The sequence below is a fragment of the Oncorhynchus mykiss genome, chromosome 2, assembly GCF_013265735.2.
Source record: "Oncorhynchus mykiss isolate Arlee chromosome 2, USDA_OmykA_1.1, whole genome shotgun sequence".
Lineage (NCBI taxonomy): Eukaryota > Metazoa > Chordata > Actinopteri > Salmoniformes > Salmonidae > Oncorhynchus > Oncorhynchus mykiss.
The window spans coordinates 51312576-51340398 of record NC_048566.1 but is presented as its reverse complement, the minus strand read 5'-3'; the positions used below and the strand labels follow the sequence as shown (position 1 = coordinate 51340398).

General features: G+C 43.1%; 1 protein-coding gene across 2 annotated transcripts; it reads right to left on the bottom strand.

Moving 5' to 3' along the window:
- Positions 1–861: 861 nt before the first annotated feature.
- On the bottom strand, positions 862–23278 carry LOC110501653 (apoptosis-inducing factor 3). 2 transcript variants are annotated; one of them, XM_036950260.1, is made up of 19 exons: positions 22287–23275; positions 21658–21739; positions 21068–21177; positions 20828–20937; positions 20516–20560; positions 20197–20278; positions 19974–20086; positions 19279–19365; positions 18823–18914; positions 18472–18602; positions 18191–18306; positions 17969–18040; positions 17788–17851; positions 17536–17612; positions 15260–15377; positions 13262–13360; positions 13111–13186; positions 4100–4204; positions 862–2543 (listed from the first exon to the last, which is right to left on the bottom strand). In XM_036950260.1, the coding sequence occupies exons 1-19, from the start codon at positions 22300–22302 to the stop codon at positions 2504–2506; spliced, it is 1635 nt and encodes a 544-aa protein (XP_036806155.1). In that variant the 5' UTR covers positions 22303–23275; the 3' UTR covers positions 862–2503. The 2 variants fall into 2 exon arrangements, with proteins under 2 accessions (XP_036806155.1, XP_036806157.1); XM_036950262.1 differs by lacking the exon at positions 4100–4204 and having other exon boundaries at positions 22287–23278.
- Positions 23279–27823: the final 4545 nt, after the last annotated feature.

Here is a 27823-nt window from a genome sequence, read left to right as displayed (position 1 = left end):
TACAACCGCAGGTCTCTCCAGAGGGTGGTGCGGTCTGCCCAATACATCACCGGAGGAAAACTACCTGCCCTCCAGGACACCTACAGCACCCGATTTTACAGGAAGGCCAAAAAGATCATCAAGGACAACAACCACCTGAGCCACTGCCTGTCCACCCCGCTACCATCCAGAAGGCTATGTCAGTACAGGGGCATCAAAGCTGGGCCCGAGAGACTGAAAAACAGCTTCTATCTCAAGGCCATCAGACTGTTAAACAACCATCACTAACACAGAGAGGCTGCTGCCTACATACAGATTTGAAATTATTGGCCACTTTAAAAAATGGATCACAAGTCACTTTAATAATGCCACTTTAATAATGTTTACATATCTTACATTACTCATCTCATATGTATATACTGTATTTTATACCATCTATTGTATCTTGCCTATGCCGCTCTGTCATCGCTCATCCATATATTTATATAGTCTTATTCCTTCCTTTACTTAGATTTTTGTGTATTAGGTAGTTGTTGAGGAGTTGTTAGATTACATGTTAGACATTGCTGCACTGTCAGAACTAGAAGCACAAGCATTTCGCTACACCCGCAATACCATCTGCTAACCATGTGTATGTGACCAATAAATTTGATTGGATTTGATTTGAATTGACCGGTTGGCGACCACTGGGGTAGGCTAATAGTTGCAGTCATAGATAATATCTTTCTAGGAGCTGACCCATCAAAAATTTGAATGTTAAAGTAAGATTTGAATGGAGAAAGCTGATCCAAGAGCCGCGCTAACTTTCTTTCGATCCTATTAGTTTCGACTGTAGGCCTGTGCCTCATCAACGCACTTAGCGAACGCTCTCTCTGCGTGGTATTTTGGGAAATGCATGTTCGGGACGTTGTTGGAACAATGCATCATTAAAACACTCATACGCCTAAATTCCATTGCTATCGGGAAACCAGGCCCATGTCATGTGGTTCAGATATTAGATGAAGAACAATGATAACACATTCATTCATCTGTTTTATAAATAAACAAAAACTTGGAATTAGGTTGTGCTTTTAGATGGTTGAAAGCATAGTGATAACACATTGGAAATTCAACAAATATAGATTGTAAACTCATTGATCAACATCTCAACCAAATATTACCCAATTATCAACGTTGAAACGACCTAGTGTGCCCAGTGTGGTGAGAGGGAGTTTGTAAGAGATAGAAAGAGAGATGGGTGAGAGAGAAGCACAGCAGTTCTTTTGAAAGCATTTTGGTGTTATCTTTTTGTGTTGTGTTTGTCCATGTCTATTATTCTCTCTCCAGCCTGTTTTGTTCAGGTTGCCTAATTCAGCATCCCTGCCTCAAAGACCTCGGCCCTGGCCTTCTGTCCCTCTAATCCCCCAAACAGCGTTCTGATTGGTCCATCCACATAGCCACAGCGGCCATTAAGGTCACCTGTGTTTTTCCACTGCCCGTGACCCCGGCAACGTCCTACCTAGCAACCCCTTCCATGGAACTCAAAGTAAGTGTAAACTCAGACTATGCCACCACCACTGGTTGACATGTTGACAGTAGAACACCAGCTACCATGACTTCCAACCTGGCATGTCATCATGTTGCTATCGTGTCAACAGTAGAACACTACCCACTGAGCACACACTGGTTGAATCAACGTTGTTTCAACGTAATTGGTCAACGTATTGTGACGTGGAATCAACGTGGAAAATACATTGGATTTGAAAAAAATCATCAACCAGGACTACTTTCATCTCATTTTGACCAGCATTGATTCAACTAGTGTGTGCCCAGTGGGTAGCTACCATGACTACCATATCTACAGTAGAACACACACGGCTACCTTTCTGTCATCTCTTCTTCTCCATTTTCAGAATGTGAAGTAAGAAATGTCTACATCAACATGTGGGCATTGGCGACACCATGACCATGTAGTTTCCCCAAAACGGAGAACATATAAAACTCATCCTTGTAAATGAAAAATGAAACCCACAAAATCTGTTTATCTGAGGTATCACTGTTTGTTCTGTCTCCCCCCACCTCTAAACAAACTGGCTAAGAACAGAACAGACAAACTGTTGAGTGTTGTCCTGCTATATGGCTGATGTCATAACAAGTGATGTCGTGGTAAAATAGGTGCTGATCGCCGTTATCAGTGGGTAAAGTAACGCCCCGTGCACTTTCTATGCATTTTTCTGCAAAAGGTGAGAAAACGCTCGCACAAAATGAAAAAAAGTGCAAATACGGCGTTTACATGCGATTACCCTCCACTACACTACTGGTTATAACTCAGAAATGTCACGTCGTCCTCTTCTGATAGGTCTCTTCTGTGTCTGTCGAGCCTCCAGCCAGACGACTTGTTCTTCAGAAGAAGGGGAAGAGAGAGGGGATGAGGAGAGATGCCTGAGGAGGAGGAGGGAGGGAGAGATGGACAGAGGGGGGACATTCTGTGTTTGTGTGTCGGAGATGAAGTGATGTTGAGACGGATGAGTGGAAGGAGGGATGATCAGGACAGTTTCAGCTTCAGCCACCTCAGGTCATCTGATCTGTGAGGAAGAGAAGGGAAAGAGATACATTGCCTTCAAAAAGTATTCACATCCCTTGACTTTTTCCACATTTTGTGTTACAAATTGGGATTAAAATGTATATAGTTGTCAATTTTTTCTCAATAATCTATACAAAATACTCTGTAATGTCAAAGTGGATAAAAAAAAAAACATTTGTAAAACATTTATTTAAAAAAAACTCTTAATTAGATACAGTACGTATTCAACCCCCTGAGTCAATACATGTTAGAATAACCTTTGCTTAGTCTTAACCTTTGCTTAGTCTTTCTGGGCGAGTCTCAAAAAGCGTTGTACATCTGGATTGTACAATTTTTGCACATTTATTATAAAAAAAAAAATTCAAGCTCTGTCACGTTGGTTGTTGATCATTGCTAGACAGCCATTTTCAAGTCTTGCCATAGATTTTCTAGCTGATTTAAGTCAAAACTGTAACTAAGCCCCTCAGGAACATTCCTTTTCATCTTGGTAAGCAAGTCCAGGGAATATTTGGCCTTGTGTTTTAGGTTAGTGTCCTGCTGAAAGATGTTTCCCAATGTCTCTTGGAAAGCAGACTGAAACAGGTTTTCCAATAGGATTTTGCCTGAGCTATTTATAAAAAATTGAAATAAACTCTCTAGTCCTTGTGGATGACAAGCATAACTATAACATGATGCAGCCATTACTATGCTTGAAAATATGAAGAGTGGTACTCAATGATGGGTTGTGTTGGATTTGCCCATAACATAATGCTTTGTATTCAGGACATAAAGTTAATTTCATTTTTTGCAGTTTTACTTTACTTTTGTGCCTTTTTGCAAACAGGATGCATTTTTTGGGGGATTTGTATTCTGTACAGGCCTCCTTCTTTTCACTCTGTCAATTAGGTTAGTATTGTGGAGTAACTCCAATGTTGTTGGTCCTTCCTGAGTTTGCTCCTTTCACAGCCATTCCTCTCCGGCAACTGGGTTAGGAAGGACGCCTGTGTCTTTGTAGTGACTGGGTGTATTGATACACCATCCAAAGTGTAATGAATAACTTCACATGTTCAAAAGGATATTCAACATCTGCTTTAAAAAAAAACTTTTACCCATCTACCAATAGGTGCTCATCTTTGTGAGGCATTGGAAAACCTCCCTGGCCTTTGTGGTTGAATCTGTGTTTGAAATTCACTGCTTGACTGAGGGACCTTACAGATAATTGTATGTGTGAGGTACAGAGATGAGGTACTCATTCAAAAATCATGTTAAACACTAATATTGCACACAGAGTGAGTCCATGCAATTTATGTGACTTTTTAAACACATTTTTATTTGATTTCTAAAAACATAATTCCACTATGACATTATGGGGTATTGTGTGATACAAACTGTCAATGTAAACCATTTAAAATTCAGGCTGTAACACAACAAAACGTGGAAAAAGTCAAGGGGTGTGAATACTTTCTGAAGGCACTGTATTACAGTGTGTGTCCGTGTGTGCTTGTGTCTGTCTGTCTGCCTGGAGAAAATAAAATAATGAGTTTACAGTGAGAGAGAGGGATGTGGGTAGCCACGTACTCAGCCTCTTTCTTAGTGATGGTGTTTCCTGTAGCGAACCTCTCGGCCACAGCAGAAACAGCTGGGTCATAGTTCAGACTGGCTGCTGCTATTACCTCATCATCCCTGCGGGGAGAAAAATAGTGGGGAGAAGAATAGTATTCATACTGTGGCAAAGAAGGGGGTCGAGTGATAAATGGCAGATATGTGAGAGCAGAACTAATAAACGGGCTCTGCCCGATCACTAAAATGGCCACCCCAATCAGAACTACATATCGCAAAATGGCCGACTGCCAAAACTACAAGTCCCAGAAGCAAGGGGAACCCTCAGAAGGTGTAGCCGACCCACAGATAAAGGGTCCAGAAAAACCAGGAAGAGAGAGAGAGAGGGCTGGAAGGATCTATGAACCAAAGAGAAAGAGACAATAGAGATTGGCTGGATTTACCGTGTATGAGCTGGACTGTTTGGGCTTACCTGTTGGCGTTTGGACCTGGACCTACCGAGAACCCGATTTGTGTACCGAACCCTGACGTTGCCTACGGCCTGGGTGGACCAGGACGGAGAAACAAACACACAGGTACTGTCCTGTTTGAAATAACTCTCATTCTGGGGTGATTTGGTGACAGTTTCCCACTTAATTTGTGACAAACGCTCATAACCTTGAAGAGGTTTGCCACATGTGGTGGAGAATACGGGTAATGGACTAACCATACCGCTGGTTAGGTAGGAAAAAAATTATGTTCAGTTAGCACTCCAAAGGGGAGTCAGTTTTTTTTGTGGTTTGTTTGGTTAGGACAGTTTCTCAGGAAAATTAGTATGGAGGGAGCCATACAGGCCCTGTTACAAGCGGCGGCCACCCAACAAGAGGCAACTAGAGCTCAACAAATAGCTCATCAGGATGCAATGCGAATGTACCAGGACATGTTACAGGTCCAGCACCGGACCAACCAGCTGCTCAGAGAAGAGCAAGAGAGAAACACCCAGGAGTTAAGAGAAGGCCTAAAGGGGCTAGCGGGCCAAATTGGAGCTCAATTACCAGCTGCAAATACCCAGAGGCAGGCCAATCATTTTCTTCAAAAAATGACAGCACAGGATGATGTGGAAGCATATCTTACCACCTTCGAAAGGACTGCAGAGAGGGAGAAGTGGCCTAAAGAAGAACGGGCAGGGCTTCTGGCACCATACCTGGCCGGGGACGCTCAAAAAGCGTATTTCGACCTGGAGTTGAAAGATGCACAGGATTATGATAAACTAAAGGGAGAGATTCTGACTAGACTGGGAGTGACCGATACCGTGAGGGCACACCGCTTCCACCAGTGGTCCTACCGACCTGGACAACCTCCCCGAACACAGATGTTCGACTTGATTCACCTGGCACGGAAATGGTTGCGACCGGAGGCCCGTTCCTCCGCAGAGATTGTCGAGACCATCGTACTCAACCAGTTTCAGCGAGGTCTACCCCAAGAAGTGCGACGACTGGTTGGCCAGAACGAGGTACTTCCCGCCGACCATCTCGTGGGCCTGGTTGAACGGTATTGTACGGCAGGAACAGCTGAGTAAGCACAGGATGAAAGATTCCCATTCCCCAGGCCTGGGCGAACCAGTGGACAGCGTAAGACTGTCCCAACAGGTGGAGGGGGAAGAGAGCAGCGTGGGGCCATGAGGAAAAAATCAGAATCGGGCCGAGAAACTAAGGAAAAAAACGGAAACCGGGAGGTCTCCCCCCCCCCCGAACCCCTATTATCTGTTACAATTGTAATCGACCAGGACATATTGCAGCCTACTGCCCTATTAAAGAAGCAATGTAACTTCGGTGAAAAAGAAGATGATATATGGTATGCATGTCCTGTTGTAACCACTCTACTTGAAAGATCAAGAAACAAACATATGTGCAGGGTGAAGGTTGAAGGGAAAGAAGTTGAAGCACTGCTGGATTCCGGCAGTATGCTAACCCTGGTCGTTGCAAACCTAGTGCCAACTCATAAACTGGATACAAGTCAGGATATCAGTGTTACATGCATTCATGGGGATACCCGTCTGTACCCCACAGCCTTAGTGAGCACACAAACAGAGGACGGTCTGCTGGATTATGAGATCGGCATGGTCCCAAAGATGCCATATGATGTAATATTGGGTAGATACTTTTCTAACTTTGCGAAGTTAGGCCAAAAGAATGGCATATTTGAGAAGCCATCAACCCTGACCAAGCAGGAAGAAGCATGGGGTCTTCAACCAAAGCCAAGAAAAGAGGTCTCCCAGGGGCCAACCTCACAGGTGCTAGTAGGGGAGGATGAGGATGAAGTGGCAAACCTCGTTGATAACGAACAGCCCGGTACTAGTGGGGCTGGGGTTTATCTGAAACCAGAGGATGACGATCTAGAACCAGCAGACCTGGCAGGGTCCTTGACTAATTTCGGGACGGCCCAAAACCAGGATCCAACCCTGCAGCAAGCCAGAGCAGACGTGCAGGTCGTAGATGGTACTCCCATAAATGATGGGATGATGCCTAATAGTTTTCCCCACTTCATTATGAAAAAGGGTTTGGTGTACAGAGTCTCAAAAATAGGGGTTGATATGGGTGAACAGTTGTTGGTCCCCACCCGGTACCGGAGGACAGTTCTGGATCTAGCTCATGGGCACATTCTGGGTGGACACCTTGGTATCGCTAAAACCCGAGACCGGATTGTAAGGAGGTTTTACTGGTCAGGAATTCAGGCTGAAGTGGCTCGGCATTGTGGAGAAGGCCCGGAGTGCCAGATAACAGCTCCCCGACCAGCTGTTAGAAGCCCGTTAGTGCCACTCCCCATAATCTAAACGCCATTTGAGAGGATAGCGATGGATATAGTGGGCCCACTACCCAAATCCGCCAGAGGGCACCAATACATTCTGGTCATTCTAGATTATGCCACTCTCTACCCAGAAGCCATTCCCATTGACGATGGCTTCCAAAAATATTGCCAAGGAATTAGTGCTCTTGTTCACCAGGGTAGGAGTTCCAAAGGAGATACTTACTGACCAGGGGACCCCCTTTATGTCCCGGACCTTTGTAAATTGTGGTAGTTGAAAAAGTTGAGGACATTGGTTTACCATCCTCAGACGGACTGGTTGAGAGATTCAACAGGACCCTGAAGTCAATGCTCAGGAAGGTCATCGATAAGGATGGGAAAACTGGGATTGCATGTTGCCGTATCTGATGTTTGCCATTAGAGAGGTTCCTCAAGCCTTGCTGGGGTTTTCTCCCTTTGAGCTGGTACTTGGGAGGCACTCCCGGGGAATATTAGACATCGCCCGGAAAACCTGGGAGCACCAATCCACCCGTATACTAGTGTCATAGAGCATGTCACGGCAATGCAAGACAGGATAGCCACAGTCATGCCCATCGTCAGCGAGCACGAGACAAGCACAAGAGCACCAGCGGCACACTTATAACCGGCAGGCTACCCTGAGGGAATTTCAACCGGGAGATAAGGTGTTAGTGCTGATCCCCACGGTAGAGTGCAAACTACTACCCACATGGAAAGGACCATATGAAGTACTGGAGAGAATAGGGGAAGTTAATTATTGGATCCGATAGCCAGGTCGACGGCCCCAGGAACAGATCTATCACATAAACCTGTTAAAAGCATGGAGAGAGAGAGAAACACTAATGGTCACATACCCCACACACACTCAGGAGACAGCTGAAGTACATTTTTACCTACTCTGTCCCCAGCACCAATACAGGAAGTAAAGACCCTGATCCAGAAAAACAGAGATGTGTTTTCAGAGGTACCCGGCCGAACTGAGGTTGCGGCTCATGATATCGTTTCCCTACCAGGGAGAAAAGTGAGCATGAGCATATCGGGTACCCGAGGCTCGACAGGCCGCGATTAGAGCAGAGACAGAGAAAATTTTGACAGCTGGAGTGATCGAGGAGTCACATAGTGAGTGGTCTAGCCCAATTGTGATGGTCTCCAAGCCCGATGGGTCTTTGTAGTTCTGTAACGACCTTTGGAAGGTAAATGAAATCTCCAAGTTTGATGCCTACCCCATGTAGACGAACTACTGGAGAAAATTGGTAAAGCTCGGTACATTACGACCCTGGACCTGACAAAAGGGTACTGGCAAATTCCTCTGACCCCAAGGGCAAAAGAAAAGACCGCCTTTGCAACCCCTGGCGGTTTGTTTCAATACACCGTCATGCCATTCGGCTTACACGGGGCCCCAGCCACCTTTCAACAGCTCATGAACAAGGTCTTAAAACCGCACCAAGCATATGCCACAGCTTATTTAGATGACTATTTAGGGATCTACAGCCCAGATTGGGAATCCCACTTACCCCGGGTACAGGCAGTGTTAGACGCCCTTAGAAAGGCAGGGATCACGCGAACCCTGCCAAGTGTTATGTGGGGTTAGAGGAAACAGAGTATCTGGGATACACTGTGGGAAGAGGATTAATCAAACCACAACGTAAGAAGGTGGAGGCATTTAGAGAATGGCCGAAACCAGTAAATAAGAAGCAGGTTCGAGCCTTCCTAGGGCTGACCAGTTACTACCGGAAGTTCATCACAAGTTATGCCACAGTGGCCGCCCCACTCACCGACATGACTAGAGCCAGAGGGCCAAACATGGTCAAATGGGATGAAAGGGCCACAAAAGCATTTAGGACATTACAGGAGACTCTCTGCTGTAATCCTGTGCTGGTGGTACCAGACTTTGAGAAAGAGTTTGTGGTTCAGACGGATGCCTCAGAGGTTGGCTTGGGAGCAGTGCTATCCCAAGAGGTAGAAGGGGTGGAACACCCCATCCTGTTTTTAAGCAGGGAGCTGGAATCACGGGAAACCAACTACTCAGTCGTTGAGAAAGAGGCGTTGGCAGTAAAGTGGGCTCTAGAAAGCCTGAAATACTACCTGCTGGGGCACCACTTCACCCTCATCAGTGACCATGCCCCACTCACCTGGATGCATAGGGCTAAAGAGAAGAACGCTCGGGTGATGCAGTGGTTTTGGAGTCTCCAACTGTTTAACTTTGACTTAAAACACAGAGCAGGGAAGGAAATGGGAAATGTGGATGGGTTATCCCGCATGCATGCATATTTTGCTGCGGTAGCCCGACCTAGGGGGTCGGATCTAGGGGGGGAGATGTGTGGAAAAGAAGGGGGTCGAGTGATAAATGGCAGATATGTGAGAGCAGAACTATTAAACGGGCTCTGCCCGATCACTAAAATGGCCACCCAGATCAGAACTACAGATCACAAAATGACTGACTGCCAAAACTACAAGTCCCAGAAGCAAGGGGAACCCTCAGAAGGTGGAGCCGACCCACAGATAAACGGTCAAGAAAAACCAGGAAGAGAGAGAGAGGGCTGGAAGGATCTATGAACCATAGAGAAAGAGACAATAGAGATTGGCTGGATTTACCGTGTATGAGCTGGACTGTTTTGGACTTACCTGTTGACGTTTGGTCCTGGACCTACTGAGAACCCGATTCGTGTACCGAACCCTGCTATCCTTGACCTTGCCTACGGCTTGGGTGGACCAGGACGGAGAAACAAACACACAGGTGTCCTGTTCGAAAGAACTCTCATTCTGGGGTGATTTGGTGGACGATTCCCACTTAATTTGTGACAAACGCTCATAACCTTGAAGAGGTTTGCCACAATACATACATGCACCAGGTTTTCTGGAAAATTTTGCGCCAGACAAGTGACCAGGGGAAGATTTTAATTTATCGGACAATAGAGAAATGTACCCGGTCATCCATATGCAGTGGGTGCTTAACATATAAGGCCACGCAGCCAGTGCCATTAATGGATAAATGAGCCACATTTACATGTCCTCACAGACTATATAATATATTACAAAAACACTATTCCTTGTGTTTCGATGTGTAGCATATGCATTTGGGGCTCCCGAGTGGCGTAGGCACTGCATCTCAGTGCAAGAGGCGTCTCTGGTTCGACTCCAGGGTGTATCACACCTGGCAGTCCTTGGGAGTCCCATAGGGCAGTGCACAATTGGCCCAGAAATATCTGGGTTTGGCTGGGGTAGGCTGTCATTATAAATAAGAATTTGTTCTTAACTGACCTGCCTTGTTAAATAAAGGTAAAGAATATGCATAACTTTATAGCCTATCATTTAATTGGTTTTTACTTTCCTAAAACAATGATTTAATTTATTTATACTTGTCAGGCTACTGCGTCTACTATACAGATATAAGTATACAGAAGGAAGCTAATTCCCAAAATTGTAATCAGAATATTTTTTTATAAAGATAAGCATTATATTGTTAGTTTGTTTGAGTAACTCTGGTAGGCCTAAAACATTCTTCCTCACCTCAAGTTCAATTGACGGAGCGGAGCCAGTTGCTGTGTCAGAGCGCACTACCTTCATGTCATAGGCCTGCAGTATAGTACAGTCATGGCCAAACGTTTTGAGAATGACACAAATATTAATTTTCACAAAGTCTTCTGCCTCAGTGTCTTTAGATATTTTTGTCAGATGTTACTATGGAATACTGAAGTATAATTACAAGCATTTCATAAGTGTCAAAGGCTTTTATTGACAATTACATGAAGTTGATGCAAAGAGGCAATATTTGCAGTGTTGACCCTTCTTTTTCAAGACCTCTGTAATCTGCCCTGGCATGCTGTCAATTAACTTCTGGGCCACATCCTGACTGATGGCAGCCCATTCCTGCATAATCAATGCTTGGAGTTTGTCAGAATTTGTGGGGTTTTGTTTACCTCTTGAGGATTGACTACAAGTTCTCAATGGGAATTGAGAAAAAATATTGATGTTTTGCCTTATAGCAAGGTGCTCCATCATGCTGGAAAAGGCATTGTTCGTCACCAAACTGTTCCTGGATGGTTGGAAGAGTTGCTCTCGGAACAATCGGAAAGGGGATTCAACAGAGAAAATGTCTTCAGCAGTCCAATCTCTGTAGTGGCTTCTTTGCTGCCCTTCTTGACACTAGGCCATCCTCCAAAAGTCTTTGCCTCACTATGCGTGCAGATGCACTCACACCTGCCTGCTACCATTCCTGAGCAAGCTCTGTACTGGTGGCGCCCCAATCCCGCAGCTGAATCAACTTTAGGAGACGGTCCTGGCGCTTGCAGGACTTTCTTGGGCGCCCTGAAGCCGCCTTCACAACAATTGAACCGCTCTCCTTTAAGTTCTTGATGATCAGATAAATTGTTGATTTAGGTGCAATCTTACTGGCAGCAATATCCTTGCCTGTAAAGCCTTTTTTGTGCAAAGCAATGATGACGGCATGTGTTTCCTTGCAGGTAACCATGGTTGACAGAGGAAGAACAATGATTCCAAGCACCACCCTCCTTCTGAAGCTTCCAGTCTGTTATTCGAACCAAATCAGCATGACAGAGTGATCTCCAGCATTGTCCTCGTCAACACTCACACCTGTGTTAACGAGAGAATCACTGACATGATGTCAGCTGGTCCTTTTGTGGCAGGGCTGAAATGCAGTGGAAATGTTTTTGGGGGATTCAGTTCATTTGCATGGCAAAGAGGGACTTTGCAATTCATCTGATCACTCTTCACAACATTCTGGAGTATATGCAAATTGCCATCATACAAACTGAAGCAGCAGACTGTGAAAATTTATATTTGTCATTCTCAAAACTTTTGGCCACGACTCTAGGCTAAATGCCGCACCACACCAAAACTTTGCAAAGGTTTCTAAAATGTATTAAGGTAATATCAAAAGTAAGTCAAGCCGTTGTCTATAGGACAAATACGAGAAGGATATTATATTGCGGCAAACACAAACATTAATTTGGCCAAGGAAAATAGCTCAACCGAACTGGTTTAAACCTTAACAAAAGTTTAACAGGCTAATTTGCAGCAATTACCAAGAAACACTTGTGCCTACCGTACCCCAAAAATAACAGCAATAGGCTAATGATATTTATTTTACAACATGCCTACTTATAACCTATCTTAAATGAAAGAATACACAATTAAAAAGACAGATCGAACTTAATTTAATTCAGACTGAAACAAAATATGTTTAACATTTTTAAATAACTGGTTTAGATTAATAAATAGGCCTACAATAATAACAATTATAATAATAATAATAATAATAATAATAATAATAATAATAATAATAATAATAATGATTAAACAAATTATTATAAATACGAAAATAATAATACATTGAAGTTCAAAAATGGCATCCTACCTGAATAGTGAGTTGCACAGTGGCCTGCATTTTCTTGTTCAACAGAGATGAATTTGCCTGCATCTTTACGTGCTCTAATATCATAGGCTAATTTAAACTAATAATTCAGCACCTGAGTAAGTGGAAACTCAAAACACATTAGCTCAGTAACACTACAGATAATACCCACAGCTAGGAGCCATGTATTAATCTAACATGACATTTAATGCAGAAACAAAACCCAACTACTAGATCACTATCTCTACAGATAATACCCACAGCTATGAGCAATGTATTAATCAAACGGGACATTTAATGTAGAAACAAAACCCAACTACTAGATCACTATCTCTACAGATAATACCCACAGCTATGAGCCATGTATTAATCTTACAGGCAGGCAGACACTTTCGTTACAGGAATAGTGAGGATATTGTACTTTACTGTTTGACCAAATCATGGTTTTAGCCTCCTAAAAAATAGTATGTTTTGAGTGATGTGAAGGAATGTGCAGCTCGCACCGATGCGACCAATACATTTTTTTACTTGCACAGCCAAGTCAAAAGGTCGCAAAATGTGACTAAATGGTTGCAGTCTGGAGCTCTGCCTTGTAGGCTTTCCACTATAGGCTCTCTAACTGTTGTTCTACTTCAATCTAAACAGCCTCCGTCTTTGCAATCAACAGTAGCATAGGCCAAAGGCCACCAATTACAAACTAATGGAAACCCTGCCATGCATTCATGCACACACACACACATCTTGTGCTAAAGTATACACACCCATACAAACACACACAGCCACAGACACGCATACAGACATCACATTCTCACACACACGTCCATTTGAACAATGCCGTTTTTTGTTGACTCACTTGATATAAAAGGCCAGGAACTTTTGTTCCTCCACTTTCCCTTTTACCACGATGTCAGTGTATCCTTCCCCATAGCCTGCAAAGGACACATATACACAAATGATTAGTGTGTGTTCAGGTGTGTTCAGGTGTGTGTAGTAGATGGGCTTACCTGTGTATCTGATGTTCTTCCCCAGTAGGACGGTCCAGTAGTAAGGGACAGAGTTGAGTTCAGTGGGTATATTCAGCATGTTCAGGGCTGCTACTCTCCCTACAACAACACCACACACACAGCAACAACATCAAAATCAATAGCAACTATATACAGTACCAGTCAAAAGTTTGGACACACCTACTCATTCAAGGATTTTTCTTTATTTTTACTATTTTCTACATTGTAGAATAATAGTGAAGAAATCAAAACTATGAAATAACACATATGGAATCATGTAGTAACCCAAAAAAAGTGCTAAACAAATCAAAATAGATATTTTAGATTCCCTTTGTCTTGATGACAGCTTTGCACATTCTTGGTATTCTCTCAACCAGCTTCACCTGGAATGCTTTTCCAAAAGTCTTGAAGGAGTTCCCACATATACTGAGCACTTGTTTGCCGCTTTTCATTCACTCCGCGGTCCAACTTGTCCGAAACCATCTCAGTTGGGTTGAGGTTGGTTGATTGTAGAGGCCAGGTAATCTGATAAAGCTCTTCATTTTGGTCAAATTGCCCTCACACAGCCTGAAGGTGTGTTTGGTCATTGACCTATTGAAAAACAAGTGATAGTCTGACTAAATGCGAAACAGATGGGATGGTGCATCCAGGCAGAATGATGTGGTAGCCATGCTGGTTAAGTGTGCCTTGAATTAAAAATAAATCACTGACAGAGTCACCAGCAAAGCACCGTCGCACCATCACACCTCCTCCTCCATGCTTCACGGTAGGAACCAAACGTGGAGATCACAAATACACGGCGATTGGAACCAAACATTTCTAATTTGGACTCATCAGACCAAAGGACAGATTTCCACCGGTCTAATGTCCATTTCTCGTGTTTCTTGGTCCAAGCAAGTCTCTTCTTCTTATTGTGTCCTTTAGTAGTGGTTTCTTTGCAGCAATTCGATCATGAAGGCCTGATTCACGCAGTCTCCCCTGACCAGTTGACGTTGAGATGTGTCTGTTACTTGAACTCTGTGAAGCATTTATTTGGGATGCAATATCTGAGGCTGGTAACTCTAATGATCTTATCTTCTGCAGCAGAGGTAACTCTGGGACTTCCTTTCCTGTAGTGGTCCTCATGAGAGCCAGTTTCATCATAGCGCTTGATGGTTTTTGTGACTGCACTTGAAGAAACTTTCAAAGTTCTGGAAATTTTCCAGATTGACTGACCTTCACGTCTTAAAGTAATGATGGATTGTCGTTTGACTTTGCTTATTTGAGCTGTTCTTGCCATAATATGGACTTGGTATTTTATCAAATTGGGCTATCTTGTGTAAACCAACCTTACCTTGTCACAACACAACTGATTGGCTCAAACGCACAAATGTACTTTTAAAGAGGCACACCTATTCATTGAAATGCATTCCAGATGACTAACTCATGAAGCTGGTTGAGAGAATGCCAAGATTGTGCAAAGCTGTGATCAAGGCAACAAAAGGTGGCTACTTTGAAGAATCTCAAATATAACATTTGTTTAAATATGGAATCATGTAGTAAATGTGTTACTACATGATTCCATATGTGTTATTTCATAGTTTTGAAGTCTCCACTATTATTCTACAATGTAGAAAATAGTACAAATAAAGAAAAACCCTTAAATGAGTAGGTGTGTCCAAACTTTTTTGACTGGTACTTTAAGTTAAAGCCCAGTAAAACCCACATTAGTCAAACCCTAGAGACCTTTGCACAAACAAGGTTTGCTTTTTAGATGTTTTGATCTGAAATATTATTGAGGCCATTTAACAGCAAAGGTCCAGACTGAATCACATCCGGCCGTGATTGGGAGTCCTATAGGGCGGCGCACAATTGTCCCAGCGTCGTCTGGGTTTGGCCGGGGTAGGCCGTCATTGTAAATAAGAATTTGTTCCTAACTGACTTGCCTAGTTAAATAAAGAAATAAAAAATAAAGGTAAAAGCCTTATGCATGTGTTTAAATTGGCCTGGGTGAGTTACCGTGTGCCTGTGCCATCTGCCAGTGTCCTATATTGACCCTCTGGTCTTTGGCCATTTTCAGGGGGAAGGTAGCCAGGTCTCCTCCACAGAACACTTCAAGAACATTGGTCCTCATGCACTGCAGGAGAGGAGAGGAACCACACACACTTAGTATAGTAACAAGTTGTGTAGTGGAGGGTAAGCGCATGTCAACACCTTTTGCAGAACAATGCATTGAAAGTATAGGGAGTGTTACTTTACTAGAAAATAAAAGAGAGCCGCACACTCTAGGAGCTCAGATGCAAAAATGTAATTACTAACGTTTCGACAGCCAAGCTGTCTTCATCAGGCTATAATCACAAACACTGCGGGAGGACTCGTTTATATAGTGTCAAAAGACACAGGTGTCTGTAATCGCGGCTCTCTTTTATTTTCAAGTTTTCTACTCCGCTAGCCAGCACCTCGTCTTAATAGGTGTGTGTTTCTTTTTCTTCTAGAGCGTTACTTTACTAACCCCGAATGGCCATGTTGGAGTCGTGAACTACTTATAGTTCAACTAGTAATTTAATTACATTTTGTAGTAGCTTGGTGGTAGCTGAACTAAATTCAAATCTCACTAATTCATAACTTTTTGACATATGGGTGAAGTATTTATTTATTTTTCAGCATCAGACCTGCCCTAATCTCATTTGAAACTTTTATGTTTCATAGGCGAAAGTACACATTCTGTTAACATCTGATTCCAAAGTGATCTGTTCTTGCAATTTGTAGTCTATGACATTAGATTTAGATATGATAATTTAGTAGTTCGGATGTAGTGAACTACTTTTTCTAACTAACCTTAGTTAAGTAAACCTATATTCTTTTTGAGGGTAGCTTTAGTGTAGCCTACCTTGTTCCAGTGTGAAGTAATTGGTAGTTTAGTAAACTATATTCTTCTTGAGGGTAGCTTTAGTGTAGCTTACCTTGTTCCAGTGTGTAGTTTAGTAAACTATATTTTCAGAGTAGCTTCCCCAACACTGGTGAATGGTGATCAGCGTTTTTCTCCACTACATCACTGATAGTTGCACTCTATAAAGAAACTCTGGGGGAGAATCTCAATTGCATATTCCTCACAATCTCTCTCCACACCACCTCAAAGCCAGAGGTCCCCCCAACTGGTTTTGAGAAGGAGGCAAGGAAAGAGGACGCGAGGAGTATGAAATTGAGATTCTCCCTATAAACACTGTCATATAGCCTACATAGAGCTAGCCCAAAGGTCGGCAGATGGTGATGTTGAGTTGTTTCATCTTACCTTTCTTAGGGAATGTGTTAAGCTGGCTATACACTCGTATTCCTGTGGACCGGTTTCTATATTAAGGCTGCAAAGGCGTCGGTTTCCTCCTTAACTCAATTTAATTCATTTTAAAAACGGGGAAAATATGCATACTTTCTTTATGAAGCACCAGGCTAATGCTAGTCACTGACTATCAGACCAGAGGAGAAAAAAATAGACTGCAGCAACCTGATTGGCTGAACACGCTAAGCAACATTGTCACGCCCTGACCTTAGAGAGCCTTTTAATGTCTTTGGTTTGGTCAGGGTGTGATTTGGGGTGGGCATTCTATGTTTTGTTTTTCTATGGTTTTGTATTTCTATGTTTTGGCCGGGTATGGTTCTCAATCAGGGACAGCTGTTTATCTTGTCTCTAATTGGGAACCATACTTAGGTAGCCCTTTTTCCCTCCTTTCTTTGTGGGAAGTTGACTTTGTTTATGGCACATAGCCTTTAGCTTCACAGTTTGTTTGGTAGTGTTTATTGTTTTGTTGGGCGTCTGTTCTAATAAAGACAATATGTACGCTCACCACACTGCACCTTGGTCCTCTTCAATCAACAGCCATGACAAACATTTGGGACTAGCATTAGCCACTCTAGAATGGTGGTGGAAAATGGTGCTTCATAAAGAAAGTATGCATATTTTCCCTCGCCATTAAATGTAGTTCAGGAGGAAACAGACGCCTTTACAGCCTGAATGGAGAATTTTTTTTTTGTACGAACTGGTCCACGGGAGATACGAGTGTATAGCCGGCTGCATACCGTCCCTCAATATTGCTATCAGCCAGGCCTTTAGGCTAACATAGAACCTACATACCATCAAAAGAGTAAAGCTTTATTTACTCCTAACCCCCCACAAATAAAGCTACAACAAATGCCACAAATTAGATGTCAACATTCTTACTATTAACAAACAAAGCAACCCTTGGTTTGATTCAGTAGGACAACAACATGCTTTATTCAGCCATCCAATTGGAGCTCACCTTGTCCACTATGACTGAGCTCTTAGAGTCCATCGCTATGGGAGTACCCTGCAGGAACTCTGAGTTAGGGATCACACCTGGAGGGAGGGAGATACAGAAAAGAGAGAGAAAGGAGATGGAGAGAGGAAAGTATGAGATGTACAAAGAAAATAAAGTCTTTATAGTTCAGATTTGCCATACAACAGTAGGTCTTTATGAGGTTGTGTAGTATACTGAATTTAAAGTGTAATAATTGTCCTGTGTTGTACATACCTATGCCAACTATTAAAACATCAGCAGGAATGACTGTCCCACTCTTCAGCACAACCTCTTTTACCTGCACAGAGACAAACACATTATATTCTCATTGAATAACCCAACACAGCTATACAACTATAATGGGATTGTCTTCATGTTGCCAGGACACGGACACAGCTAGGTCTCTCTACTGTACCTTTCCGTTCTCTCCGCGGACCTCTGACACATTGTCATTCATATAAAACGCCACATCCTTCTCTGCAAGCATCTGTCAACACAACACAAGGAGGGGATGAGAGGTGAGAGGGGTGAGGAGGCAGAAAGGAAGATGACTTCTAAGCAGTTTTAAATGCAGCTTAGTGATACATTGGAAGCTTAAATAAAAGGAGGGTTCGGAGCGCCCTCTCCTGTCTCTCACCATCATGGTGACCTTGCCAATCTCAGGGCCCAAGGTCTTCTGGTAGGGTAGCTCACTGCTGCCAATCACTGTGATGCTGGAGGCCTTGTCTGTCATATAGGATGCCACCTCCATGCCTAAACACAACACACAGCCAGGGAAATACACAGATCAGGGCTATTCGTAGTGTAGTGCACTACTTTTGGCCAGAGTCACACAAAGACAGAGGTCTGGACAAAAGTAGTGCACTACTATTGTTGGGGCATAAAGTGTCAATTTTCAGACTGAATGAGACAATGTACCAACGAAGGATGTCCCCACGATCACAATATGACAGCCTATGCAGGCAACATGTATCTGCCTTGCATCCTCTGGTGTCTCCAGCATCTTTACATTCTCCAGGTCTTTACCTGGACACTCCAGACCCTTCGCTCTACACAACAGAATTAGAATGGATCAGAACACAGAATTAGAATAAGTAGAATGGACATTCCTATTCCCATTCTCTAACTACTGCTGTGTTCTGGGGTGGGTGGAATGGTGACCATTTTGGGGTTACTGTTCTCTGCATGCATGCGTGTTAGTGTGTGTGTGTGTGTGTGTGTGTGTGTTTGTGTGTGTGTGTGTGTGTGTGTGTGTGAGTATGTACACACCTGCATCCTGTGGATATGAGGAGCTGGTCGTAGCTCTGGACTGAACCGTCATCAAATGTTACTTTCTTCTTCTCTGTGTCCAACGACATGGCCTGCCATGACAATAACACAGAGCTTGAGAAGGCTTCTGAGAGCTTGCAAACAACCAAGCAATGGCCATAAATATAGTGCACTCATATGCTGTAAATACAGGCAGATATACTACAGGTTAATGAGCACAAAAGAGAAAACATAGTGAGAGAGAGCCATGTTATCTAAATTAACCCTTTGAGGTCATATGTTCGAACAGTAGAATTCCAATAGAATCTTGAGAATAATTTGTTCAAGAAACTCATCCTTCCTAAATTAACGCAACAGAAAGTAAAGGCCAGGAGAATGAGGACTATGTATAATATTGTATTATGTATATAATATGTTTAATGTAATAATATATAAATACAGCTATATTGTATCCACCTCTTTGCGGAGCCACACCTCGATGTCGTGTTTATGGAAGAACTCCATCCTCCTCAGCAAAATGCTGTCATCCTCCACATTCATTACCTGGGGGGGGTACAATGATGTGTTACTCGAACTAGGTGACGGTTAGAAATAATAACATATTTTAGGATTATTTTTTTTTACATTTTAAAACTCCAGAATGAGTTACCCATCTATTCTATTTTTTTTATAGATCTATAGGGCTTGACCTCCCCTCTGACCCCATGACCTTTGCCCCTACCAGAATAGAAACATAAGGTAAGGATTTGGGAGGGTAAGCTCTAGGGTTGTAGAGTTCTGGTTATGCTCCCAGGTTATTCAGAAATCCTGGTCTGTTGATGCCCAGAAGGTTTTATTTAACTAGGCATGTCAGTTAAGAACAAATTCTTATTTACAATGACTGCCTACCCCAGACGATGCTGGGCCAATTGTGCACCGCCCTATGGGACTCCCAATCACAGCCAGATGTGAGGCAGCCTGGATTCAAACCAGAGACTACAGTGACGCCTCTTGCACTGAGATGCAGTGCCTTAGACCGCAGTGCTACTCGGGAGCCCAGAATAAGAAGGGAATGAGCAGGAAATCTGGAATCCTACAAACAGGATTTCTGGAAAACCTGGGAATTTTGCAGAAGATACAGAATTTGGAAATACAGAATTTGGGTAATTTACCTTGCTGAGTCGTGTTTTGTCATAGGGCAGAAGGTTGTCCCTGGTTACCATGATGATTCTGCCTCCGAAGTTCTCCTGTCTCAGAGTTTCCGCACACACTAACGACGCAGACCCTGCGCTTACAGAGAGAGAGCACACCATCACGCACACTCACGCAAGCAACCACATACACACAAGGCACTTGTGCACACACGCACACTGAGCCCCAGTATCCCGTCCTCACCTCCCCCGAGCAGTAGGATGGTGTGGATGACACCTTCTACTCTGGATCCCATACTCTTTATTCGTTTGGTCTGTCTCGCTGCCTACACACAAACACCACATGACATAGAGTGACATAAAGAATTCAGAACTGCTTTATGATCCATCTATAACTAACTCAAATAGTTTTTCGGCTCTTACTGTTTCTGTATAACATGGTTAAGGCAATAGTAACAGTAAATCAAAACCAAATTGAGAGCTTCAGCTTGACAGCAAATGCAGCATGTTGTAATATTCTGCCATTTAATAAAAGCAATGCGATATTTAAAAGTGATAATTACCTTTTTGTTTACGGACACATACACTTTGTTGTTTTCGACTTTCACCTGAAAAATATATCAAACAAAGTCTATCAAAGCCTGTCTTCTTGCCTGCCTGTCTGTCTGTCTGTTAGACCCACCTTGTGGCAGACAGTCCATGCCAGGGTATTCCTCAAGGTTTCTCTTTCTATATTTCTCCCTTCCCCTCTCCCTCCCTACCGTGTGACAGGGTAGACAGTCCATGCCAGGCTATTCCTCAAGGTTTCTGTTTCTATATTTCTCTCTTCCCCTCTCCTACCTCCCTCTCCCTCCCTGCCACTTCTCCCTCCCTACCGTGTGACAGGGTAGACAGTCCATGCCAGGGTATTCCTCCAGGTCTCCTGTCTGGATGTTGAAGCAGGCACCGTGCCACGGGCATCGCACCCTGTGCCCTGATAGAACCCCTGCACACGCGCACACACACATGCACACACAATACACTTTTATAACAGCCAATACATTGTGTACAGTACATGACTTGGAGAACATGCACTCACAGGGACACACACACACACACTGGCTGTACTTCCTCACCTTTGCTCAAGGGAGCTCCGTAGTGTGTACACTGGTTGCCGATGGCGCTGTATATGCCTTCACTGCGTACCAACAGAACATTGTGATGTCCCACCTCCACCTCCATCATCCTACACACACACAAACGAATGTGTGTACAACGTGTACTGATCTGTCTCTCTGTGCTTTCTGACCCATGTTTTCTCTATCTCCATCCTCTCTTCCCTCTCTCTAACTGAATAGGTTATTTTTTTGTGTTATAGCCTAACTAGGCGATAGGCTATTAAGGCCTGGGGAAAGTTGTGTAAAGGTAATTCATCGATATGATGTAGATGGTAAACAGCATAGTAGGTCAATTTCCGCAACAACTTAGAGCACTTAAGCGCAAGGCTCAACTTCTCCACTATCTGGGTGCCTGGCTACCATGCTGTGAACAGAACCTGTGAACAGAACCTGTGAACAGAACCCGTGCACATGCATTGTGTGTGACATTTGTTTTGTGTCATTTTATCAGAAGCTCTTTTTCCAGAGCGACTTACAGGAGCAATTATATATCCCCCCCCCCCCCCCCCCCACCCCCACCCCCATCCCCCCCCCCCTCTCTTTCTTACTGTCCGTCCTTTAGTTCTGACTCCAGACACACCACCTCTGTCAGCTCTTCGTCTGGGTCGACGTCCAGCAACTCGCTACAATCTGTGATTACACCCCCCCCCCCCCCCCGCGCGCACACACACACACACACACACACACACACACACACACACAGGAGTGTTAGAAGTTGTTGATCCATTCTCTGTGTGTGTGTGAAGGGTGACTCACATAAGAGGACAAAAGACATCTGGGTTTATTGTCAACACTGTCCTCTCCATAAACTGCTCATGAAAGTAAGAAAACGTATCAGGTGTGCTTGTACAAACATCTTATTTTCTATAAAAAAGTGGTTAACTTATTTAAAAATGTACCCAAGGAGGTGTGTGAGTAAGTATGTCATTCTCTCATAGTTTCTAAAACACATGAACATGGTGTATAACACAGCGAGATTACAATTTACAGTAGAGCAGAATGGACAATCCACCTGTCTGCAACATCACAGGAGAATTACGCAACACATGAGAGAGAGCCTTTACAATGTGCTGGATGATTTGACAGGTGAGTCGTGTGCGGACTTTTACGCACCAGTCTAGCCTACTCATTCAACCATTACTAAATCCTTTTTTTAACACAAAAAAACGGTACTCACGTGGCCTTCCAGACATCCCGTTGTTTCTACAGTAATTACAGACGTTCCTCAATAGTCCTCAACGAACATGTGATAAGAATTCAAGTTTGTTTTATAAAAGTGTCCGGAGGCAGTCTTTGCATTAGCTGAAAGCACCTATCGCGATGGGACAATAGTCCGTTTCCTCCGCAACCAAACCTGCTCCAACCCTCATCCCTCGGCCCCTCGATGATTTGACAGGTCGGTAAAAGTGCAGGAAAAGTTGAGGAGCGCTGAAAATATTGCACAAAAAAAGAACTGTATTTTAACAATCTAAAGTGAATAACTGGATGTAGATCCGGTAATGTTTGATTTTGCTTAGAGTTTTGTCGTTAGTCGTTATTGTTGAAGAGAAGAGCAAGCCTTTCTGTGTGACACAACAGCAGCATAGAGAAAGGCTGACGAGGCACTAACGTTCACAATGAATGAGTGAGAATGCACAACTTGCGTAAACCTTTGGGTTGCTCATTCATTCAAATCATCGTTACAAAATCAATGTTTTATCATCATGTTGGTTGCGGCCAATGGCCATAATGAAAATGTTTTTTTGTTTCATTGCCAATTACAAATGGGAAATAATTTGTTGTGAGAGGGGGCCACGTAAACTCATGTAACCCAATATTGCAAGCTTTGATATTGCAAAAATGTGAAATACAAATAGTAAATTGTCTGCCCCACATACATGAAAAAAAAACAGCATTAGAATATCTTAAAGCATTTTGGAAATATAAATCTGTAAACACACAGATACAATCGGCATATATATCAACTTTGAATATTTATGATGAAGTTAACTCTTTGGTATCTGTTCAATAGACAACTTTCCAAGTCAAATGTGCTCTAATTCAGTGCTGTATGGCCTGCCTGACAAAATGCATGAAGTTACATGTTTTATGATGTTGTGGCTACCGGAATCGGCTCTAAGGCAAGTGATCTCAGACTCTGAAAACTGTCATGTTTTCCAGGTAACTGTAACTCTGTGGATTCTATATGTTCAGCCCCTACACTTGCAATTACTCCTAGACTTGACTCCAAATCCAATTTGGTGTCCAAAATCCAAATGGCTTCCACAATACCATTAAATGGTGTTTTAATCACCTGTAGAAGTACACGTTTTAAATTAGATACTTTTTCCAGATTTGTGTACCGCACTTATGACCTGTACTCAACACTATTTTTGTGTACTTCAACAAATCTAATATGCCCATCATATACACTCAAATACCTTTGTCTGGATGTATAAAAAGGCAACAGACTGCTTGCCATGGCAACACCAAGCATTCCAAGTCACCAGCCTCTTTGAGGATCTGTAAGACAACTGGGATGCTCCAATTAAAGAAAAGAAAATCCTGGACTCTGACACCCTCTCCCTTGCTCAACAACTTGCCCCCACTGTGGTATAACTTGCGCCTCCAGGATTGGTATGTTAAGTCACCTCCTTATCATCTAGAAGTGAGCTTTGATTCATTGCTAGTCCAATACATCTACCTGAATCCAACATGACCTTCTGCTGGCTCACTGTATTGTGATGCCCATTGGGATGTTCCTGTGCATTTTTGTCCTGTTTGGGTTGAGCTGGCACATTGCTTCTTCCAGACAATCATGTCCACCATCCTGGCTCTCTGCCCTGGAGTTGCCTTATACACTATATATATAAAAATATGTGAACACCCCTTCAAATTAGTGGATTCTGCTATTTCAGCCAGACCCGTTGCTGACAGGTGTATACAATCGAGCACACAGCCATGAAATCTCCATAGACAAACATTGGCAGTAGAATGGCCTTACTGAAGAGCTCAGTGACTTATAAATGGCATCGTCATAGGATGCCACCTTTCCAACAAGTCAGTTCATCAAATTTCTGCCTTGCTAGAGCTGCCCTGGTCAACTGTGAGTGCTGTTATTGTGAAGTGGAAACGTCTAGGAGCAACAACATCTCAGCCGTAAAGTGGTAGGCCACACAAGCTCACAGAAATGGACCACCAGGTGCTGAAGCTTGTAAAATTTGTCTGTCCTCGGTTTCAACGCTCACTCCCGAGTTCCAAACGGCCTCTGGAAGCAACCTCAGCTCAAGATCTGTTCATTGGGAGCTCCATGAAATGGGTTTCCATGGCCGAGCAGCCGCACACAAGCCTAAGATCACCATGCGTAATGCTAAGCGTTGGCTGGATTGGTGTAAAGCTCACTGCCATCGAACTCTGGAGCAGTGGAAACTTTTTCTCTGGACTGATGAATCACACTTCACCATCTGGCAGTCAAATCTGGGTTTGGCGGATGGCAGCCAAATAGTGCCAACTATAAAGTTCGCTACCTGCCCAAATAGTGCCAACTATAAAGTTTGGTGGAGGAGGAATAATGGTCTGGGGCTGTTTTTTTTTTTGTCTCCTTAGTTCCAGTGAAGGGAAATCTTTACGCTACAGCATACAATGACATTCTAGACGGTTCTGTGCTTCCAACTTTGTGGCAACAGTATGGGGAAGGCCCTTTCCTGTTTCAGGATAACAATGCCCTCATGCCCACAGAGGGCCATACAGAAATTATTTGTCGAGATCGGTGTAGAAGAACTTGACTGGCCCGCACAGAGTCCTGAGCTCAACCCCGTCGAACACCTTTTGGGATGAATTGAAACGCTGACTGCCATCCAGGTCTAATTGCCCAACATCAGTGTCCGACCTCACTAACTCCATGTCTATGATTTTGTAATCAGATGTTCGAAGGGCTGGTGTCCACATATTTTTGGTCATGTATATTGACTTTGTGACATCATGGTGTATGGGGAGGATGCAAACACACCTGACTAGCACATAAGGCATGTGAACCAACACAACCTGACACTCATTGAAGAGAAATGCCATAAACTTAGTGGTCCTTCACATGTAATAGGAATTGCACTTCTCCAATGTCAATGCAATGGGCTTCCGAGTGGTGCAGTGCTCTAAGGCACTGTATCTCAGTGCTAGAGGCGTAACTACAGACCCTGGTTCAATTCCAGGCTGTATCACAACCGGCAGTGATTGGGAGTCCCATAGGGCTGCGCACAATTGGCCCAGTGTCGTCCGGGTTAGGGTTTGGCAGGGGTAGGCCGTCATTGTAAATATGAATTTGTTATTAACTGACTTGCCTGGTTAAATAAAGGTTAAATAAAAAAACAAAAAAACATCCTGAATCTCCCAGAACTGTCCTCAATAGGTCCACTCCACCATTGCCCCACTTGCAGTTACAACAGGCAGAGACACCATAGAACTGGACTGTCACATGTCATGTGTCCATCCAACAGCCAAAATAAAAGCCATCTGGAAAGTGCTGATGTGCATTGCCTTCTTATGTACATATTTTGCTACCTCCCATGGCTGGCCAGCCCATGTGACACCTGAACTGGACTTGCATGTGAAGAATGAGCTCTCATGCTGGGGTGACTTATGCATTGGTCTGGGAAACTGTGCAGTTTCCCAACATCCCTTTTAAGACACATGCCTATACACAAAAGGCACAGTAGAATGGCAAAATGTGTTGCATGTGATCGTTTATGGCGGCTGAGAATTTACTGTGAGATGGTGTTTTTGTTTTATTTCATTTTTTTTTTATTACAAATTAGTGGGTAGATCACCTTTAATATTGCAGATAGATTGTAGCTTCCATCAATGTAATTGTCTGCATCACTTCCAATCCACTATATATAATCCACTATATATATATATATATATATATATATATAATATACATACATACATACATACATACATACATACATACATACATACATACATACATACTTACAGTTGAAGTCAGAAATGTACATATACCTTAGCCAAATACATTTAAACTCAGTGTTTCACAATTCCTGACATTTAATCAGAGTAAAACATCTCTGATTTTAGGTCAGTTCGGATCACCACTTTATTTTAAGAATTTGAAATTTCAGAATAATAGTAGAGTGATTTATTTCAGATTTTATTTATTTCATCACATTCCCAGTGGGTCATAAGTTTACATACACTTAGTTAGTATTTGGTAGCATTGCCTTTAAATTGTTTAACTTGTGTTAAACATTTAGGGTAGCCTTCCACAATAAGTTGGGTGAATTTTGGCCCGTTCCTCCTGACAGAGCTGGTGTAACTGAGTCAGGTTTGTAGGCCTCCTTGCTCGCACACACTTTTTCAGTTCTGCCCACAAATGTTCTATAGGATTGAGGTCAGGGCTTTGTGATGGCCATTCCAATACCTTGACTTTGTTGTCCTTAAGCCATTTTGCCACAACTTTGGAAGTATGCTCGGGGTCATTGTCCATTTGGAAGTCCCATTTGCGACCAAGCTTTAACTTCCTGACTGATGTCTTGAGATATTGCTTCAATATATCCACATAATTGTCCATCCTCATGATGCCATCTATTTTGTGAAGTGCACCAGTCCCTTCTGCAGCAAAGCACCCCCACAACATGATGCTTCCACCTCCGTGCATCATGGTTGGGATGTGTTCTTCGACTTGCAAGCCTCCCCCTTTTTCCTCCAAACATAACGATGGTCATTATGGCCAAACGGTTCTATTTTTGTTTCATCAGACCAGAGGATATTTCTCCAAAAAGTACAATCTTTGTCCCCATGTGCAGTTGCAAAACGTAGTCTGGCTTTTTCAATGGCGGATTTGGAGCTGTGGCTTCTTCCTTGCTAAGTGGCCTTTCAGTTTATGTCAATATAGGACTCGTTTTACTGTGGATATACAGTGGGGGAAAAAAGTATTTAGTCAGCCACCAATTGTGCAAGTTCTCCCACTTAAAAAGATGAGAGGCCTGTAATTTTCATCATAGGTACAATTCAACTATGACAGACAAAATTAGAAAAAAAATCCAGAAAATCACATTGTAGGACTTTTAATGAATTTATTTGCAAATTATGATGGGAAAATAAGTATTTGGTCAATAACAAAGTTTATCACAATACTTTGTTATATACCCTTTGTTGGCAATGACAGAGGTCAAACGTTTTCTGTAAGTCTTCACAAGGGTTTCACACACTGTTGCTGGTATTTTGGCCCATTCCTCCATGCAGATCTCCTCTAGAGCAGTGATGTTTTGGGGCTGATGCTGGGCAACACGGACTTTCAACTCCCTCCAAAGACTTTCTATGGGGTTGAGATCTGGAGACTGGCTAGGCCACTCCAGGACCTTGAAATGCTTCTTACGAAGCCACTCCTTCGTTGCCCAGGCGGTGTGTTTAGGATCATTGTCATGCTGAAAGACCCAGCCACATTTCGTCTTCAATGCCCTTGCTGATGGAAGGAGGTTTTCACTCAATCTCAAGATACATGGCCCCATTCATTCTTTCCTTTACACGGATCAGTCGTCTTGGTCCCTTTGCAGAAAAACAGACCCAAAGCATGATGTTTCCACCCTCATGCTTCACAGTGGGTATGGTGTTCTTTGGATGCAACTCAGCATTCTTTGTCCTCCAAACATGACGAGTTGAGTTTTTACGAAAAAGTTATATTTTGGTTTCATCTGACCATATGACATTCTCCCAATC

Excerpts from the sequence above, each read along its gene's own strand:
- LOC110501653 (XM_036950260.1), bottom strand. Across the intron at positions 17,852-17,968 it reads TCCGCGGAGAGAACGGAAAG|GTAAAAGAGGTTGTGCTGAA; the intron begins GTACAGTAGAGA and ends GTCTCTGTGCAG. Across the intron at positions 13,187-13,261 it reads GAAGAACATCAGATACACAG|GCTATGGGGAAGGATACACT; the intron begins GTAAGCCCATCT and ends TGTCCTTTGCAG.